At 43.6% G+C, this 20,825-nt stretch overlaps 1 protein-coding gene across 51 annotated transcripts in view; it reads right to left on the reverse strand.

Annotated features, from left to right (window-relative positions):
* Positions 1 to 925: 925 nt before the first annotated feature.
* Positions 926 to 20,825, reverse strand: part of Sox6 (SRY (sex determining region Y)-box 6) — a 569,905-nt gene continuing 550,005 nt past the window's right edge. For 30 of the 51 annotated variants that reach the window (XM_030242284.1, XM_017322070.2, XM_030242274.1 and 27 more), the window contains 3 exons: positions 19,717 to 19,950; positions 16,602 to 16,818; positions 6,711 to 7,275 (listed from right to left, as the gene is read on the reverse strand). In XM_030242284.1, the coding sequence (XP_030098144.1) occupies positions 6,972 to 7,275; positions 16,602 to 16,818; positions 19,717 to 19,950 (755 nt within the window). In that variant the 3' untranslated portion in view covers positions 6,711 to 6,971. Of the gene's footprint in view, positions 7,276 to 16,601; positions 16,819 to 19,716; positions 19,951 to 20,825 lie in introns of all 51 variants that reach the window. The other 21 variants (XM_017322068.2, XM_030242296.1, XM_030242290.1 and 18 more) reach the window with 2 other exon arrangements.

The raw sequence follows: 20,825 nt of genomic DNA on the forward strand, positions 1-20,825 counted from the left end.
CCTAGGATTTTCAAGACCTATGGGCAAGTGGGGGTAGTGGCATGTGAGTGCCACCTCAATACTAGCGAGTTCAAGGCCAGTCTGAGCTACACAGTAAGTTTCAGGTCACTCTGGGCTACATGAAACCCTAGATAAAACAAAGAAACCAACAAACCCCCATAAAAGCAGAAAACAAACCAGCAAAAGCCTTTGGGTCCTGGAGGGGGGCCTTGAGATGCATGGTTGCAGATTTAATCAGCTTGTGTCAACTTGCTTAGGATAAAATTTCACAGGTTCCTGGCTTCTCTCTAAAGAGGGCTTTTGTATAGGGAATACTAAGAAAAGAAGCAACTGGGTCTCTGGCCCTCACACTCTCTGTTACTCTGGCCTGCTGTAGCTCTGATTTGACAAGTCTATTTTAAGGCCCACAGCCCCATGGAATTGTGTGTAAACACCCTAAAAGCCACTATTACTGGGAGCAGAAGTTCCCTCTGGGGGGCACTAACTGTAGAAAGAGCTTCCTGTAGGAAGCAGAAGCCACTAGGCATATGCTCAGCACCTTCATGCACAGTAAGCTGCTCTGCTTAGACAGGCTGGTGCCCAGGGCTTCCACATTTGTCCTAGCTCATTCGCGCTCAAAAAGAAGTCCGGAGACAGGGAGAGACTTTCCCTCTCATCTTCTCTGGAAGAATCCACACCTGCTCTTTCCTCCTATCAAAAGTCACAAGAGTTTCTTGTTGCAGTGGTGTGTGGGTCATGAGAAGAAGCAGGTGAAGAGCTGTGAAGCTGTCAGGCCAATCCCCCTCCATCCTGCAGTGAGTTCAGGCAGACACCTTGTAGGACGCTTGGGACCTCCAGGCTCTAGCATGAGATGTCCATAAGTTTGGGTCTTGCTGTACTCCGTGGAGGAAGGGTTTGAGGGCACAGATTAAGCCAAACACAGAGGTCATAAAACAAAATTTATCTTTAATTGGTAAGTGTCAACAGCAGTACAAAAGATGGAGTGATGACAACTAGTTTAGGGTAGAGGACAGTCTTGAGGTAAATGAGCATAAATAGGCAGTTCCTATAGACACTCCCCCGCGGGCCTGAGCCCTCTCATGGCATATACATTATCACCCAAGGATGGCGTGTCTAACACATATCGGGAAAGCACCTTGTGCAAAGAGGGGGAAAGTAGCTAAGGTGCCAAGGTATTCCAGGATAGACAAAGACGGCACGCCTTTCTATCTCATCCTGTCCCTTAATTGTGAGGCAGAGCTGGAAAGCCCTGGACAAGTCCCACTGGAGGGTGTTCCATGCTGAGTTTGTCTCATGCCAATACTGTCCAATAAGATCCAAGAGGTCTGTGTATGTGACAAAGCTAGGGGCAGTGATCCACTCCTTTGCGTTTGAAGAGATTCTGTTGTTTTTTCCCAATTCTTTAAGTCCTTAGCAAACTTCTCTTTATCACTATCCAGAGGAGAGTGTGGAAAAGCTGTGATGGTAACCCTTCAGGTCATTTAAAAACTTTACACTGGACTGTACAAGATTTTTTTTGATAAACTATTTACATTTTCAGACTTTCAAACATATTCAAAGCAGCAATAGACACTAGTTTTTTTAATGCTTGTTTGTTTTTCTAATTGCCCAAAATAGTTACCAGCCATGGGCCACGTAGGTACCTGTGGTATTCATAGAGTTTCAACAAAGAAAATCTGCACTTAAAATTTACTGGAGGGTGTGCCGAATGTCCCTAGAGTTTCAAGGGTCACACCCACAGTGTTGCTATGGGAACCAATGCACAGTACCTTGGCAACAGAGTTGTAGTTGTCCGGACAGCCCTACACAAGCTTTATACTTCAAAACAGCAGCCAGCATGTCAGTCCAGCATGTCAGTGAGTTGTGCTGATTAAATTAACATAGAATACAATCTCACAATATACATCACAAACAAATTACAATGTAGGCAAAGAAAAGGGTTACAGTAAGATAAGTTATGTAGTAACAGCTTAGAGGCTTGTATAGGGTAATTCAGAATTGTACATGGCAAATACAAGAATGAGCAAAAACAAGTGCTAAAAACATCCTAATGTGCTACAAGCTGGAGGAGGATACAATGAAGGCTGGGTTTTAAAAGGAGACAGAGTAAATGCTCTCTGACCAAGAAAGACAATGGAGGACGCACACCAGCAGACCTGCAACGTATAGTGATGGCAATTAAATGTTCGCACATCCCCCAGACTCCCAGAGTGCCACACATGAAAGCCCCGCTCTACACCTACAGTTCTGTGGAAATAAGACCAGCAAGAAACATCATCTACTCGCCTTCCACCAGCTTCTTTGTCAATAGATGGGAATCTGCAGGAAGCCTTGACTTTTCCATCCCTCCCAGAATCCCTGTTCCTCTGCCCTCGAGAGGGCCAGTTTATAGGTGTTTGGAAAGGTCAGGATGGGGACAAAGAACTATGCTTGCAATGTCATGATTTTCAATCTACTTTTGCTGTGCAGATGCACGATCATGTGCAGCATTAGAAACAACATGATTGGCAAGAGGAATACCTGCTCACAAAGAAGCCACATCAGGGATAGAGGGCCTAAAAAAAAAGGCAGGGCAAGTGAGACAAGCCAGGCCACCGCTGTTGTTACACTTGGAGAATGAGCTCAAGGGTCAGCCTGATCCTTAGAGGATATGTGCACACCAGGCAAGGGCACAGCCAATTGGTTGCCGCTTTCTCAGTAAAGAGGAAGACCTGGCTGGCCATCATCTCAACTGATTCTTCTAGACACAGATCTTTGCTGTTGTTGGCACTTGGTACAGGACTTCTATGGCTCAAAACTATGAAGTGATGTGTGTTGCCTTTCCCTAAGGAGCTGGTAAAGTCAGCTTATTGGAACTGAGAGACTGGAAAGCAACACCCTCCTCAGTGGCATCAGCCATGACCAGGCCATGTTTCTACTGAAGGAGGTGGTCATCCTTGATTGCTGAGCTCCTGGCTCAGAGACTGTATACTAGAGATGTAGCCTGGCTCTGCAGGAGCCTGGTGTCAGCCCTAGAGGGATCACACCTTTTTTTAGCACTCCTCCGGCTCACTCACACAGGGCAAATGTCCAGAGGAGGCCAGCATTTGACAAGTGGAACAGCACTGGCAGCCCACACCTGAATTTAGAAGCTGGCTTGGGAGTCAGTGTCAGGCCTTGGAGAAGGGAGCTGTTGTCAGCCTTGGAGGAGGAATGCAGGCTGAGGACAGGCTAGAAGGTATCAAATAGCTCATGATGCAAACCTGAAAGGTTGAGAGAGTGTTTGCGAAAACAACATGGCCTGGAATTTGCCAGCGAGGAAGAGAAATTGCCAACTAGGCTTCTCATGTCCACGGAAGAACCTTTTTTTTTTCTGTGTCCCTGTGTTCCTTCCTCTCTGCCCTTCCTTCCTGTTCCATAGAACCTGTTCATTAGTAAGTAGGCTGTCTATCAATGCTGCTGTTCCCAGTTGACAAAGAAAGACCTGAGCCTGTGAGTTCTTTGATGGAGACAAACCTGGGCTCTGATTTAAAGCTAGTGTAAACTGGGGAATGGAACATTGCAAGAAGGTGATTTCAGAATGCCCTTGACTGGTGCTGTGGGGTTTATACTAACCTTGCAGGCAGATCTTTACCTCTGAACTACAACTCCTGCTTCTTGCCATTCTGGGGCCACAGAACTATCTGGACAGATGGGTATGGATTCCCAAAGCAAGCTGACTTTCTTTTAACTCTGCTGGAAACTCAGTGTGTGCAACTCCTCAGCTTCCTATTTAGAAATAGGGGGAGTCTGAGCTGGGGGACCAGCGGGTTCCAGACTGTGTGAGAAGCAGGTAGGGGTCCTGCTGTCTTGGCTGAGGGTAGACACTGCCTCACTGAAGCTAAATGTGATGGGCCAGCTTTTAGTGCGGAGCAACACATATGAATAGAGAACAGAAAGAAGATTCATAACTTATATGTCACTAGGAATTCATGAACCAAAAATAAATTCTATTTCTATGTTATATTTACACAATTAGAAAACTCTAAAAATGAGATGGTGAAGTCATAAAAACTTTGCTTAAGCCCCACTGATGTAAGTGATCTCTGTGATTGTCATTCTCCATTCCCATGGATATTTAGAGCCAAGTGTGGCTAATAAATAGAATAAACTGTGTATGCACAAAATTTAGATTTGAATACAGCATCACTGTCTGAGCCAATGAAAGAGGCATTCATACCCAGTCATTCCCGGACAGCTTTTGCACTTGAGAATATGGCTAGAAGTTACTGGCCCCCAGTGCTGAGGCCGAGCTGGAGCTGACACAGAGCGTTCCTACACACATGTATTTTGCATAAATAAATGAAATAACAAGACGTAAAAATGACTCAGATCCGGCAACTGTGAGGCAAGCCCACACGAGTCGAAACAGGTGACTTTTGTTCATGTAGTTTCCATACCAGTTTCACATTAGTCAGTGATAAAAATACCATTTATATCCAGTGCTTGTAACACTTACGAAACGACATCTGTGAGTGTGTGGGATTTTTTTTTTCTTTTTCTTTTTCTTACTATAAGCAAAATCAAGTTTCAATCCTAAAGAACAGTCCTTTGTTCTCTACTAGCCCAGAATATTATTTTGGCATGGTCATAAAAACAAACAAAATTAACTACTGTGCTAAATGTTTGCCTTTGTGCAAAATTAATTACATACAATACAATGCTAGCTATACAACATTCTACCTATGCAGCACAGTTTTCTTTTTTAAAAAAAAGAACAAACAAACAAAAACAAAAACAAACATACCAATGGGAGCAGAAGCCAAAGACATGTGGGGAAGCATGAGGAGAAACTGAGGAAGAGAGATCCGAGAAATCAGTAAGACATAATAAATACTCATTTTGTTTTTGAAAAGTGACCCCTCCTCATATGAAATCAATGTACAAGAACAAAATTCCAATCCCCAGTTAATCTTAAGAACAAACATCCCTAGCAGTACCTTAAACAGCTTATGGAGAGCACTCACAGCTAATGACTCAGCTGGTCATCTCTTGGCTAGACCTACTTTATTGCTATTAGCTATGGCCTGGAGCACTCTTTAAATAAATATGAAGCTTTACTACTTTTCCCAAGTGACAAAATGGCTCAATTTTTGATGGAGCTGTTCTTTTCCTGATGCTTAGATGCTAGGCTATACTGTTCACTGACACCCCCCACTGAAGGGCTCTGAGTAAGGCCCCCTGAAAACAACAGGCCTGGGTTCAGGATGGTCAAACTCACAACAGTAGAACTGCCTGTAGTTAGGAGATGAGAGAGGGAGCCCTGACACCTCTCAGCCCTGCAGCATGTCTCAGTCTCCAGAGCTCACCTTCAGTGGCAAGAGCTTATCAGCAGCAGCGTTCACGAGCAGCCACTGAGAAACGAGGTCTTCAGGGGAGCTGTGGGTACCTCTAGCATCTGTCCCTAGGAGCTGGCAGCTCACCATTGCTTCCCTTGCCTGTGGTTTCCTTTCTTCCTGGATTTCCTCGGAGTTGTCTAACAACCTGTAGAGTTTTGCAAAGATCTCCATGGATGTGCCAGCTGGGACCAGGTAGCTCAATAAAGGTGACAGAATGCCGGGTCCAAAGTAGACCCCGTGTGGCCCATGGTCCTTGGGCTTCAGAGTGGCTGTGAGAGGCTCCTTGACTGGCAGTGACCACTGCTGACTCTCACTGCTGAATGGAACTCAGGTTCTACTGTTTACTGAAAAACTCAATGAGGGAGAAACTCTAGTCAAAGACCCAAGGTCATGGTGACTCCTGGGGGCATACATGTTTAAATGTAGGATACCTTGACGCAGATGCACAACCCTGCAGCCAGCTACACACTTGTCTTTAAAAACAACAATATATGCATGTACTAGCATCACTTCAGAAATGTTTCCAGGGGCTCTGGGGACATGAGATTGCTATGTACATCTTTTGTATCCAGCAGGAAAAAGAGGTTAAAGGGCAAGGAGGGCAAAAAAATATTAAATTAATGCCACCAATAATTTTTAAAATAAATAGTAAGTGGACCCTTGACATTCTGGAATGAATAAATTATTTAAGAGAACAATGTGTTAAGGTTGAATGTCAGGGCAAAGGCAAGGTAAGAATGGATGTAGTGAGAGGCGGTCTCAGACAGGGGAGTCCACCGTGTGGTGTCTGGTGTGGTGATTGCTCTGATCTATGTCATCCCACGCCACACACTGATGGCACATCAAGAGGCAAACACAATTGGGTTCACGCACTGTGGCAGCCTTGCTCATTCCTTACAATATCTTGTCTCCAGATTCCTGAGTACTTCACCATTTTCTGGAAAAAAAATGTGGTTTGCTGTTTTATTTTAAGATGTCAAAGATTGTCTAAGACTTTGCAGTGTCTCCTGTAAGACTTTTAAAATAGTTAAGATTCAAAAGTTATGAAAAAAGTTTGGCACATTCAAAGTTGAATTCTACACATTGAAACAAATGGAATTCCGAGGCCTTTTGAACATGTTCTATATGCAGCCGCTCACGCCGTGGACTTGTCCGGTTTCACAATACGAAATCCTCAGTTGTTTTCTAAAGTAATTCAGAATAAAAACACATTCACAACCTGTAGCCGGCACAGCATACCTGAGTGAGAATGTTTAACCCCATCTAAAACAGTAACTTAAACCCTTTGTCAACATCCAAAAGAAAAATAGTAAGACAGAAATGTAAGACTCATAAGACGGCGATGGGCAGAGATAAGTTTCCAAGTCCCGGTGTCTCATATTTAATACGTCTTCACCTAAATAAACAACAACAGTAACGGTAACGACAAAAACTCAAGTTTATGAAAAATCAGGAAAACGTAATCTGTCTCACACGTTACGAAGCAATTAAGACCATTCTGCTGATGTATTGTGGAGCCACAAATGCATGCGGGCTCTTTAAGAACTTTGTTGTTGTTGTTGGGGGAAAGGGAGCGAAATGTCAGAGTGTTTTAATTCAGCAAACAAAAGCTCCTCAGTTGGCACTGACAGGCTCTGGGGCCTCATTCTCGCTGCTATAGTCTGATTTGGGATCATCTTCGTAGTCGTCATAGGCTTCCATTTCATCCTCTCCATTAATCATGTCGTTCCCAGCCAGGCTTGCGCCGTCCATCTTCATACCATACGTGCTCTGGATGACAGGGAGGCTGGGCTCGGGGCTGGCAGAGGTGCTAGAGCAGTCAGATGTCATCTGAGGTGATGGTGTGGTCGTTGCCATAGTAATAGCACCAGGATACACAACACCTGTTCCTGTGGTGATGGGCATCTGAGGCTGTTGCCTGTATAGATCCACAAACAAAATGAAAGAGAGAGGGAAACTCTGTAAGTTCTCACATGAGACCTGGGACTTCCTAACCCACATTTGCCAAACCAGGCCCTCTGTAACATGTTAAGTGGCCAGAAGTGACAAAAAATGTTCTTGGAAGAATCCCTGGACTGTTCCTAAAGCTGTAGCTGGTGGTTAAATAATACAACGCAGCAATTTGCTGACAGTTTCACAACATAAAGGCAGAACTTCAACTTGGCAAATATCACAGAGCTCAGATCACACTTGGCATTGGGTTGGGCACAAATACTGCAGTTAAGACCACAGAGGTCCATCTGAGACCATTTTTAAAAAGAGACGAGAGAGAGCAGCGTTAAAAAAAAATCCTTGAGAGGCATGGGCATGTTGTAATGGTACTCTTAAGTGGGTTGGTGTCGTCTTCAACTTGGTTTGAGAACTATGGATGAAAGAGAAAAATGGGAAAGGGCCTGGCAAGTCCCAAATAGCCCCATTTGGCAAAGGATTCACTCTGCCTCTATTCTAATGTGCCCTTGTTGCTTTAGCTGGACTTTCCAGGCTGGGGTCCTTCCAGAATAATCATCTTGGCTATCACTGAGGCTGAGGATGAAGCTGGGGCTGGAGGACTCAGTAATAAAGAGCAGTGAGCTTTACACCCTAATAATAAGAGACACCAGGCATGCTGCTCCTGCCTCATCCCAGCAGATGCCAAGTTGAGTCACACCAGATCACCTCTTTATGCTGTGTCCCCAGCTCAAACAAACCAGCAGATCTTGTGACAGTCAAGCTCTCCTGTGCAGCAAGAGCTGCCACGGTGTCTCCCCTTTCATTCAGTACACAAGAATTAAAGCTCTATTCAACCCAGATACTATGTCTGAGACGTTATTTATCAGGTGGTCCTCAATGGTTCTGGGCAGCAAATTATAGTCAAGATTCACCCCAAGCATCGCTGTAACTCTTCCTGAGTCGTGATAGTCATGTTTGTAAAATGGGTCAGGGGTGTTCTAGAAGGCCCTTCTGCCTTGTTTTAACCAAGCTTCTAGTCAATGGTCATTTGAACAATTCTTATTAGGCTTCTATGTCAATATGACTTTCTATCCACCTTACTCTCACAGAAAGCCTGCCAGCCTGTCAGGTCGGAGCCACTCCAGCATAGGTGTCATCTCCTTACAGAGGTAAGCAGCCTTAGTTATAGAAGGAGAAAAGCCAGAAGCCTGAAGATGTGGGCTCATACTGCCTTTACTGACCTTCAGTCACCAGAGGGATATCTCCAATTCTTTAAACGTTTACTAACATAACACAAATATTTGTGTGATTATAACTTGTACACACACACACACACACACACAAAAACACATATCTTTGTTCAACAAGCACCTCTGAGATGATATAAGCCAAGGACTCAATAGCACCTGGCTAGCTGGGGCTATGTCAAAAGGAAGCAAGCGATACTGAGAAGTTACATCTATTTGTAGATATATCACATGAAATCCTGCTCCCTCTCAAATTCTAAAAATATATGTTTCAAATTTTTTGAAAGTAAATTAGCACAAATTAAATTTTATGCTAACCTGCCCAGAGCAGGAGGTACTATATTGCATTTATAACTGACTATGGATAATTATAGCATACATAAACTTTATATTTAGTATATATATATATATATATATATATATATATATATTATTGCCTTAATTACAAGTGTAAAGAGGACATTCTTCTGCAATGTTGACCCATTTTACAGATTTCTTTTGTTTTGGTTTTGGTTTTTTTTTTTTTTGAGACAAGGTTTCTCAGGACAGCCCTGGCTGTCCTGGAACTCACTCTGTAGACCAGGCTGGCCTCAAACTCAGAAATCCACCTGCCTCTGCCTCCCGAGTGCTGGGATTAAAGGCGTGCACCTCCACACCCGCGTTTTACAGATATCATAAGGTGACAGCTATCTAAACTTTGTAGGTCAACACAAACTATCAAACATTTTCTTTAAATACAGAAAACAGATGCTTTTCACAAAGACAGATGATTGATTTTTGAAATATTTTAAGCAAAATATCTGTACCTCATTTATTTTTATGTCTCAAATAAATGTAAACTGTGCCCCAAACCTAGCCCTCTCCTGACTCGACATTTGCCCATCACTGGGCTGCTTCTGTGGTGCATTGCTGTGTTCTTCCCCAGGCCTCTGCCCTACCTACCCCTGCCTAAACACTGCTTTACTAGCTGGTCGGTAACTCCTGCCCTGGTCAGTCCAGGCATTAAGATGAACTTAGGTGGAGTAATTACACTGCCCTGCTTCTGCTCTCTGCATCTAAAACACGAACTGTGCACCAGCCTCTGGTGCTGTCCTCTGGTGCTGTCCAGGCAGTGGACGGCACACTCTCCTGGTGCACACCTTTTCTCTCGTGCTTTCGATGCTCATCTGGTATCTGACTTCTCACTTTAAGCTGACAACATGGTTTTTCATATGATGGGGAAAACTAGACACAGTAGATGAGACTTTCTGGAAGTTCCCACCATTGAACTGACTTGCTCATGGCTCTGACCCCAACCCTCTACCTGCACTGTGCAACTTTTAGTAAGTTCAGAATCTGACAGAGAGGCCTCTGTCACAGCTTACTAAGGATTCCCTCCAGCCATGGTCTCTCCCCATCTATACTATCATGTCTACTCTCCCCTCCTCTCCAGCTGCTGATCCACTTCTCTGATGTTCTAAAACAAAACTCAGGAGGCCCTCTCTCTATTTCTTCCCCTCAGTTCTTCCTTAGACCCATTTCAATTACTCCCAGCTCTGTGCTGAAACGACTCCGGAGAAAATCACCAACAATCTCCAAACTATTAAATGCAAAGTCAGCTTCATCCTCACCCAGCTCTGTGGCTTTAAACAGCATCTCTGTGCTGACCACTCCAGCATTTGTGCATTTGTATTTCTAGTAAGCACCTCCCTCCTTAACTAATTTCTCTCTCTCTCTCTCTCTCTCTCTCTCTCTCTCTCTCTCTCTCTCTCTCTCTCTCTCTCTCTCTCTCACACACACACACACACACACACACACACCTGTGTGTTCTTTTATGTGGATGCTAAGGACTACCCCAGTCTTACAGGCGTAAGACCAAACTTCTGCTCATCTCTGGATTTCCAGCCTTTATGTGGCCATTCTGATCTTGACAAGCACTTCCAACCTTTGCAGTTGCTTAAGCCAATTCTTAGTAAGAGTTCTTCTTTCAATTACAGTTAATCCATTAGCAAACCATGCTGGTTCTCCATTGGGAAAATATCTAGCATCTATCTACTTCCTGGCACCTCTACTCCTACACACCTGGTCCAACCACCTTCAATTCAAATATGATTTATCCTAGGAGCCTAGCCTCTTTGCAACAGGCTGTTCCTCCTAAGACAAGTCCCAACACAGTGATTAGAGTGATCCTCTCAAAACCCAGGCCAAAACTCAGTATCTTTTGTTTTGCTTTGTTTTTGATTCTTCAAAGCCCTTTCTCTTTGCCTAGAGTAAAACTCGACTTCACAATGACCTACAAGGTCTTTCACAGTTTGGCTCTCTATCATCTCTCTGATGTCTCTTCTTTCTACCTATTCCCTCTTTGTTCCTGCTATTCTGGCCCCAGTCTTCCTGAATAAGCTAGGTATAGTTATGTCTGGGGACCTTAGGGCTTGCTGTCTTCTCTGCCTAGCATAGGCAGAGCTTGCTTCCTTACCAACTTGGGTCTTTGTTCTCACTCTCCTCGGAAAATGTCCTGGGGCTCCCCTAAGCACTGGAACAACCTCTGCAACACTCTGCCACTTTCCCCGTCCTTATTTTCTCCGAAGGCACTTGTAGCTATTTTATACACTTACTTATTTATTGACTGATTGTCTGACTTCTTCCACCACTAGAACTTAAGTGTCATAAGGATAGGACTCTTCACTAACATAGCTCCAGAGTCCAGACAAGGCCTGAGCACAGGGCACACTCAGTAAGTCCCTGCTGAATATAACCAGTAACTGGATGTGGGAACAAACTGGTAAATGGGAGGGAAAACCAATAAAAAAAATATAAGGGACATTTCAGCCAAGAAGAGATATGAGACTAGAAGTCTGGGAGGGACAATGACAAAGAAAAGATAAGGACTTGACAATAATTAAAGGCTAAATGGCTGTCCTCATAAACAGGTGACCAGACCAGATGAGCAGGACTAAACTACAAGTCAGCAGGCAGGTTTCATGGCAGAGAAGGAGGAAGAGCCTTCTGATATTGGAGAGGTTTCCCAATGGAAGTGGCTGCATGGGAGGCAGCATGCCAAGCCTCCAGGAGCCTGAGTCATGTGGTAAGGATTACAAGGCTAGTTGGTGACATGAAACACAGAAGACCTAAGACCCTTCTGTGGCCACACGAGATTCTGTGGGGGATAAAGTCTAAAACTATATCCTACTCTGGTTCTGTCATCTTATTATTTAGTCTTAGAGACTTAAGACAAACAATTACTCGAACACAACCAGTCTAAGCTGAAGAAGGTTGACTTTTGCTGTTCCTCCATCCAGCTTACCTTACACTCTCTCCGTGGCTGCCTCCGTATTATTGCACATCTGACATTTCCTCCCTCACACAAACCTCTCCTTTATTCTTAGTTGGGAATCTACTCTTAACTAGCCAGACTTTCTCAAACCTCAAGGCACTCCCTCCAGGGTGCCTGTGGCTGGCTGGCCTGGTCTTACTGCATAGGAAACTCCCTTCCTGAGCTTCAGTTATTCATGTCTATGTGTCTAGATGAGCAGTGTGTGTAACACCACCTATATTGTGGCTGGTGTGACAAACTATTCTCAGCTAACACAGTCATACATTGTCTGGCTTGTCTAACCATTGAAGGTGCCAAAAACCTCTTGTCTATACAAACAATGCCTCAAGCTTTGGTGATTTAGAACAGAGCTGGGAATCTCACTGATATCTAATAGGCCCTTAACAAGTCACTGCTCAGTCAATTAAAAAACCAAAAAAAAAAAAAAATCAGCCAACAGCATCAAACATTGTCTATCAGGAATCATTTTCCTAGAAAGCACTTTTCCTTCCTTTACAGATCAATTTCAAAATCAAAATTCAAACCCTGCAGATTTCACAGGCAGGGATAGCTGGCAGGCCTGGGTCTCTGCAAATACTGAGCATGTACATCAAGACAGAGCTGAGGAGATCTTGGAAGTGCTTGCATGCAGCTGGCAGAGCAGGGCATTACCTGGGCTAGAGAGAGCTCAGCACCGAGGGGAAGTTCTTAAATCCCAAGAGCGGTTCTGGAACAGTCTGGCTTTGCCAAAAATAAAAGAACTATGTGTTTATATGCTAGAAGCTGTGTAGCTTTCAGAAGCACAGGGCTTGGCTTGTGAGAATTCGAGGTAGGTTGCATGGCTCTGTGGCTGATGCTATAGGAGGGGGTGGAAATACAAGCCATCTTCTCAAATTATCTACTGAGATTTCTAAGCTGGTTCCTTACCAGCCAGTGCAGGAAACAGTATGTCCAATATTTATCGGTGTCTTACAGGCTTCTTTTGACCCCTTTAGATTTAAAATGAAAATGGTAGATTTCTAGATCACTTGGGGCACAATTATCTGGGAAACAATGCTTCTGAGGTAGTACAAAATAAATACCTGACACAGGTTTATTTATTTTTAACAATCTTTACGTGTCTGCGTGTTAGACACTGTTCTTAGCATTTTCCATATGCTAAGCCATTCCATCTTTAGAGGGACTCATGTTATTGGTGCTGTGGTTATCCTTATTCTACATATAGAAAACTGACAAGCAGAGAGATTAAGGAAGTTTTCTAAGGGTAAGCGGGGCTTCTGAGGAACAACGACTGAGGCATTCTAACATTGGAGCTGAAACTGGCTTTCTCGGAGTCAGTGCCTTCAGTACTGTCCTGCTCGGGTTCTAATTGTGAGGTGTGCGCACAGTGTTAAGGCAGATGCACTTTCTACCCACATCAGCCACTTAAACATCAACAGTGCCCCTGATTAACTGTTCCGTTGGACAAGTGGGTTCACGTCTACCAACACTATGCCTGCCAATCCTCAAATAGTGATGGTGTCTATCTAATATAATTGATATATTTTCAATAACCTATATAACTCTTCATTCAGCAGAGCCTATTGCATACTATGAGAATTCAATATCTTTCCATTGTGGTTGCTTAAAAGTCATCCCCATTGGATACTCTGCAATATCTAAGTAACTCCCTATAAGTTCAAAGGTAAGTTACTACATGTGTTTCCAAATAAAAAGCAGCTTTAGTAATGATTCCCAAGAAAAATATATCACTAAAGCTACATGGGCCTCAGTGAATATCAATTCTGTATCCACAGAATAATCACAAAATCCTGATACTTAATCTACCATTTGAAGGAGTTAAATCCCAGGCAAGGGGAAACTCTATTACATGCTATTGACAGAATTCTTTTTGTGATTGCTAAGTTTTAAAACAAATCTAACTCAGCAGTTACAGTTGTGCAGTCATATAAATGTACAGAAATGTAAAGTAATGTATGTAGTGTTACTGGCTCAAAAGGGATGCATGCCTTTTCAAAATCAGCTATAAAAATTGATCTTGCCCCATCAAGACGTCAATAGTGATCTTTGAGTTTTTGTTTGTTTTGCTTTCTGCTCCTATGGTTGTAATCTTAGAGCTAATGAAGATCAATTTCCAAAGTTGAGCCTTGGGGACTTACCAATCTATCAGACTTAACTATTTAAAAGAAAATAGGAATCCGTGAGTAGGGATAATACCTAACTTTATGTAGCAGATGTTACTGTAACTGGGCAGAGGGACACACTCAGCACTTCAGATTGAGGACAGGCCATTCTGGTCATTGCCTGCCATTTGGCAGCCCGACTCCTTCTATACACTAAAATGCCCTTCCTTATACAGGTCTTCCTGCACTGTCAAGAGCAGCCGAGCTGGGAATGGTGACACACACTGAGTGGTCCCAGCACTCGGGAGGCAGAGGCAGGAGGATTTCTGAGTTCGAGGCCAGCCTGGTCTACAAAGTGAGTTCCAGGACAGCCAGGGCTACAGAGAAACCCTGTCTCAAAAAAAAAACAAAAGAAAAAAAAAAAAAAAAGAGCAGCCTAACCCCTGAACGTAAAGCTCCTTTAATCAGCACACCCATGGTCATGTGCCACACTGGTTTCAAGGTCCATGACCCCTTAATGAACCACACAGCTATGCTCATGTCTGTTCCAGAAGAGCTTGTGAGGTGCCTTTTGAGGTAACACGGTAAGGAGAGTTTCTTTGCCATGTGGGATGGCAGAGGCAAAGACCTAGAGTTGTGTTTTGATGTCTCTTCAACTTAGAGAGCCATAGAAACTCTTTGAACCTTAGTTCCTGTATCTTATTTAGAGGATTATAGATTGTGAGCCTTGGAAATACAAAACGCCTAGTGCAGTCTAGGCATCCAGTAAACAGCAGATGTCATCAAGTCATCTACATTTCAGGGAGTTGCAAATCTACTATGTTTGACTACATAAAACTATAAGTCTGTACCAATATGTGTTGTGGTATTTGGATATAGGCCCATTTTAATGTACTCTGCAGCAAAGATAACTAAGGTAAATAACATTGCTACAACTCATCTATTCAGCTACGCTTCAGGAAACAGAAGAGTTCTTCGGATAACCTTTTAGGCTGTGGTCAAAGAGACCCACCAAGTATCATTCAATACATAGGGCCGCGAGAAGGCCAGGAATCACAAAAGCTCTCAAATTTAAATTTTTCAAAAGATAAACACAATCCCAGGGATGCAGTATCAGGTTAAAATAAGCTGTTTATCATGCAGTCTTAAATCCATATTGTGTTTAAATGACTAACCTACTGAAAGGGCACTATGAACCTGTATTTTTCATAAATCCTCTCATTACCATGTGAATGGTCAAATTATATTGCATTGTACTTTTTGTATTAAAAGCATTATTTTAAAAGATGCAAACACTCATAGCACAGAGATATTTGATAAGCCTATTTTGTCACATCTTCATATATTAACATGTTGGAATCTTTACTTAATAAGGTAGGACAATTTTCTTTATCCCTAAAATGGTCTCTGAATGCAGAGTTTAGGGAAACTCGTAGGGGACTCAGGATGATATTTTTGCTGGCATAGTAGATACCTAATAAGTCAAAAATGATGATGCTGGGTTAGAGGTACTGTACAAAGTACTGACTTCTGCAAGTTCTACCATCTTGAATTGTCTCCGCAGCTCTGCATGATGCCTGCTATCATTCCTCCCATCTCATATGTGAGGAAAGGCAAGCTAGCAAAGGAAAGGCCTTCCCCAATAGGTGACAGCCTGGTAGGTGACAGGTCCATAGGTGACAGAACCAGCATTCCTTCAGAGCCCAGAGCCCTAGCTCTCCCCTGGGACCCTGGTGCAGCACACTCTCAGGGCCCCTTCACTGACCTCCAGGCTGTGCTCTGCTCACTGCTGAAATTAAGTTTACCCTTTAGACACATGCTTAGCTCCCTTTTGCTCTTCACAGCTCCAGCTTCACTGCTTCCTTTCTGCCTGTTCCACTCCTCTCTTTCATCTCTCTCCCAGGATTCTCCCTTTGGCTGCAGCTGCTTCAGCCTCTGTCTCCAGAGTGGTCCTGGGGTTTCCACCCCCACAGGCTGCTAAGGTCTGTTTGCTGGAATCACTAGGCATCTATCTGCCCCACTTATCCTGACTACTGTGGTTAGGAGGGGCCTCTTTTGAATGCAGACAGCCCGTCAGCCAAGTTGAAATTTATACCAGAAATCTATTACCTAATTTTTAAACAAAATGACATGAAATCAGACTTGGAGATATCAAAAACATGCCCAGTTTCTGATTTAAGCAAGAAAATCCACATTGTTACTGCTTCCACCACAGAATAATTTACTGCAACAGGAGTTCTGGATATGATGCCAAAAATGAGGTCTTCTAACCAATGTCAAGGCCAATTATCTTGTGGCAGATCCCACAACAAAAGCAGATCATTGTGAATATAGTCAGAAGCGCCACCAGAGAAGCTGGGAAGCTGTGGGGATTTCTAAGAGTCAGTTTTTACTTTTTCTCCCTGTCTGTCTGTCTAAATAAACTACCAGAAACTCTGTGTGTGGGCACTGGCTATCTTGGTATCATTATTTTCATGTAGAGTAGGGACAGAAGCCCAGTTGTAGGTTGGTGGTACAGCAGAGTCCCATAGTCATACCTTCCACGTGTCACAACCCCTCCCTTCACAAATTTCTTTTCCAATGCACATGCTAGGAGCACTCTGTGGTCCTTTCCTGGGAAGGGGAGTATGGGGCTCCACTTGGGAGTACCTACCCCACAGTGAAGAACTGTCGCATCTCCTGCCTTCGCGAGCGCATCAGTTGCTTGTACTCCCCAATCCGGAGCTTCTTGCCATCCACGATGCATGTGCGCTTCGGCCGGGGTTTGTACTTGTAGTTTGGGTACTTCTCTAGGTGGATTTTGCTTAGCCGGGCCTGTTCTTCATAGTAAGGTTGCTTCTCCTGGTTGGACATGGATTTCCAGCGAGATCCTAAACATGGGAATAGCCTTAAGTAAGTAAGTGGTCACAAGGATGGTGACACCTTCCAGACCTAGGCCATATCTCCCATTACCTTACAGATTTTGCTCAGGAATCCCTGTTACTATACACCACTAAGCCTCTCAACTTGTCCTCTGAACCACAGAGCCAAAAGGAAAGAAAGAAAGAAAGAAAGAAAGAAAGAAAGAAAGAAAGAAAGAAAGAGGGAGGGAGGGAGGGAGGGAGGGAGGGAGGGAGGGAGGGAGGGAAAGGAAAGAGAGGAAAAGAAAAGAAAAGAAAAGAAAAAAGAAAAGAGAAAAAAGGAAAAAGGAAAAAAAGACAGTATATTGTATTTTTTATCAATACGTGGCTGGTGATACTATGTTATTTAAACAAAATATTGTCATGATTGTGTGTGTGCACAGGAGTGCAAGTGGGTCATAGGACATCTTTGTGGAATTGGCTCTCATCTCCCACTTTTATATCGATTCTGAGGGTTGAACTTAGTTTACCAGGCTTGTGAGACAAGCACCTTTACCTTCTGAGCCATCTCACCAGCCCCACTGTACAATTTTAACATAGCTTTGCTGCCGTAACCAAGAAACTTCCCTGCTTACCTGTCTCTCAGCCTCTACCTGTCTCTCCTACCCTCCATTCCCCACCCCTCTCCCAAAGGGCTAACAGCACAAATTTTCAAGGCGTACTTGACTGCCCACATTCTCAGAGAGCTTCTGTCTTTAGGCAAATGCTAGCTAGCATTCTTACCCACATAGTAATCCATCCTGTGCCCGTTACCTCGTTACCCAAGGATGACACACCTCTGCTTAAAGGCTGTAGCTCTGAAGGACAGCTGGGGTCATATGCCCCATTCTTACATTCTATAAATGATCTCTCAAAGATGAGCCAATATAACACAGAGTTTTTTAAAAGTAGGGTTTATACAGGAAGAAGGAAAAGTATTCCTTTCTCTAATATTGTTTACAAAGAATTATCTAAACACTTGACGGAGAAGGGATGTGTTTTTTCACATGTATTGAATTGCATTTTTGTGTCTGGTGGATAAAGTGGTCACAGCTGTGCAGGCTGGATGCTAGCAGTTCTTCAGTGGTGATTTTTCACACATAAACAAATGGTAAGGTTGTTCAAATAGTCTCAGTAGCCAGCAATACCCCGGTTTGCTCTCGCTGTATCCCCGTCCTTTCCTGGTGGATGCATGAAGCTGTGCAGATCCATCGGCTATGCCAATCAGCTTGTTATGCCGGCTGCAAGCAGCACAGGCCCCAGCTTAGAACGCCTGGCATGCTGGAAATGTGAAATGCTTGCACATAATGGTTTACATTTTAATGAATATACTTTTTATGTCCCTCATAATGTTTTCACAGGATGCATATCAATAATAGAGATTTTTCAAGGCTGCCAAGATGGAAACAGAGGGTGTCTGTACCCATCTGAAAGCTTACAAATGCCAGTACCTAAATGGCAAGAAACAAACATGAAGTTATCAGCAGTTGTGAAGCTGGAGTAACACTAATTTCTTTTATATGTCTTTGAATTTAGAAAAAATATATGTATGTGTAGATATTTTCCGTCCTTTAGAAACATTTTAGCTTGAGAGGTATTTAAATTTAAAAAAAAAAGTATCATCCCTCTACCTACCTCTGAAACTCTAAAATGGAAATTTCTCTAAATAGGAATAACTTTTAACATTTGCTTTAAAATTTAATATTAACAAAAAAAAGAAAAAAAAAGAAAGAAAGAAAGGAAGAGAGAGAGAGAGAGAGAGAGAGAGAGAGAGAGAGAGAGAAAGAGGAAAAAGAAAAGAAAAGAGCCAGTCTTTCTATGTTCCACCTCTATTTGGTCCAAAGTATGTTTTAAATTTTCTTAGAGGCTCCTGCCTCAAAATGTCTCAGAATCAAGTTAAATCATTTATTTTGTGACAAAACATGTGTATTTGTGTGTGCCCAGATCACTGGTTTTTACTCAGGTTAAATATTTATTGCTCTTGAACAAAACATTTAAAGAATTAAAGCCCCAGTTTGAGCCTGGTGCTTTCCAGCGGCTCCTTGGGGTTCTGTTCTACGGTGGCAGCTTAAACAGAACAGGGACGTCTGTGTTTCTTCTCTCCAAAGAGGAAACATGTTGACTGTAATGCTGCATGTTGAATTAAATATGTTCAATATGTTGAGCACAACAGTTCCAAACTGTGTAATCTGTGTGAGGAGAGCCTACCCTGATGGAACAGAGTTTAAGACTGAGAACCTGGAGGCTGACGCTGGCAAAGCGGGGCTCTACCCTGAGGCTCACAGCTATGAAATGTGAACGAGGCATACAGTGTCAGATGAAATGTAGCATTATTTCACAGGTCTTCAAGTTATCATTAGAGGCATTGTTCCACACCCCATGAATTTCACGCCATTTGGGGGGCACTGCTAGTACTTGGTGAACTCTGCTAGTGGGCCAGGTGAACCTGAGCTGTAAGGTCTGTGTTTGCAGGGCTGCCTGGAAAAATATGGATTTAAAAAGCCAGGGTAAGAGCCTTAAGTAGCCTGTCCCTGTGAGTCCTGTGACCTCATTCAATAGTCGCTAAGTTTACAATGTAAGCCCATCACTCTAAGAAGTTCAGCTCTAAATTAAAGTTTTTAGCCAGGCTTATCCAGAGGATAATTCTGCTCAGGAAGAAAGTTTCAGGCCTTGTCTTAGCAGACAAAACATCCCTCACCTGAGCTGTGGTGTGGTAGCATTCTGAGAGAAAATAACCAAGACTGCTGTAGGCAGTTGGTTTGGTTTCATTTGTCCCCTGACAATCAGTTTCCCTATGGGGCTAACTTCTGCCCCTGCTTCACACCTTTCCACCCACCCTACCCTCCTCGTGGGCTGAGAGACCAGTGCCAGCTGGGCTGCAGCACTTGCCTAAGATTTTGCTAATGTTGGAGTTATGCATGTCAGGGAAGGCCTGAAGAATTTTCCTCCTTTCGTCCTTTGCCCAAACCATGAACGCATTCATTGGTCGCTTGATGTGGGGTTCGCTGCTGGCACGGCCGCGGGCATCCCTGTAGACACGGGCTTCAGCCACAGTGGCGCCTCCTGTTGGCCAACAATAATACTGCTGTAGTTTAGCTGCAGAGCCATTCATTGCTTTGCTTCCTGTAACATCAGGGCAGGAAGAACAAGATGGGAAAAGCATTATAATGAGAGCATTTCACACTTTTCTGCTTGGCTTATCTGCTGTCCTCTGGCCCATCTTCTGTTCTAAGGGACCTTCCAGAAAAAGACATTTAAGACGATGTTTCCACAGCCCTTTCTGACAAAGTATCAGAGTGGGCTGAACTGATGCTGCCCGGTCCCTACTCCATACACTCCATTCAGCTACGATCTGGTGGACTCTCCTGATGCAATGCCTTCCTTCAAAAGTAACATCATATCAAAAAAATCTGCTACTTCAAACTATATGTGTCCCCAAATGGTGTCCTACCCCAGATGCCTTCTACTCCTCCACCCTGGTCCCGCTGTCCTTCAAGTCCTTTTCAATTGCTGCTGTTTCAGGAATGAATTGATTCACTGTGAGTGAATACATTGTGAGCTTATGCACTGGGGATGGGAAGGCGACTAAGCCTTCAGGAAGCTCACAACCCGGGAAGCAGACAGTCAGGACTGGCTGGGTTTGTGAGAGCTCTGCAGGACTGGAACCATCAGGGCACCACGAGAATACAAGGCAGGATGGCTGCTCAGCCAGTGTACGGGAGACTGGCATTTCAGCTGATTCTGGAAGAAAGAACTAGAAGGAAGGGATGAGGGCAATAAGGAAGGACATTCACGCTCCAGGAATAGCCATGATGATGAGGACCTCCATACAGGATGCCCTGGCTCTGGGATCCACGTCCATGGCCTGAAGTCACTACTGTTTAATGTGACTGTCTCCTTCTGGCCTTTGCACTCCAGTTCAGGAATATGAAATCCCCAAAGTTAGAGACTCCCTTATTCTCATGCTTGTATATTAGTAATTCCCAAACAGCATAGTA

This window comes from Mus musculus, chromosome 7 (assembly GCF_000001635.26).
Source record: "Mus musculus strain C57BL/6J chromosome 7, GRCm38.p6 C57BL/6J".
Taxonomy (NCBI): domain Eukaryota; kingdom Metazoa; phylum Chordata; class Mammalia; order Rodentia; family Muridae; genus Mus; species Mus musculus.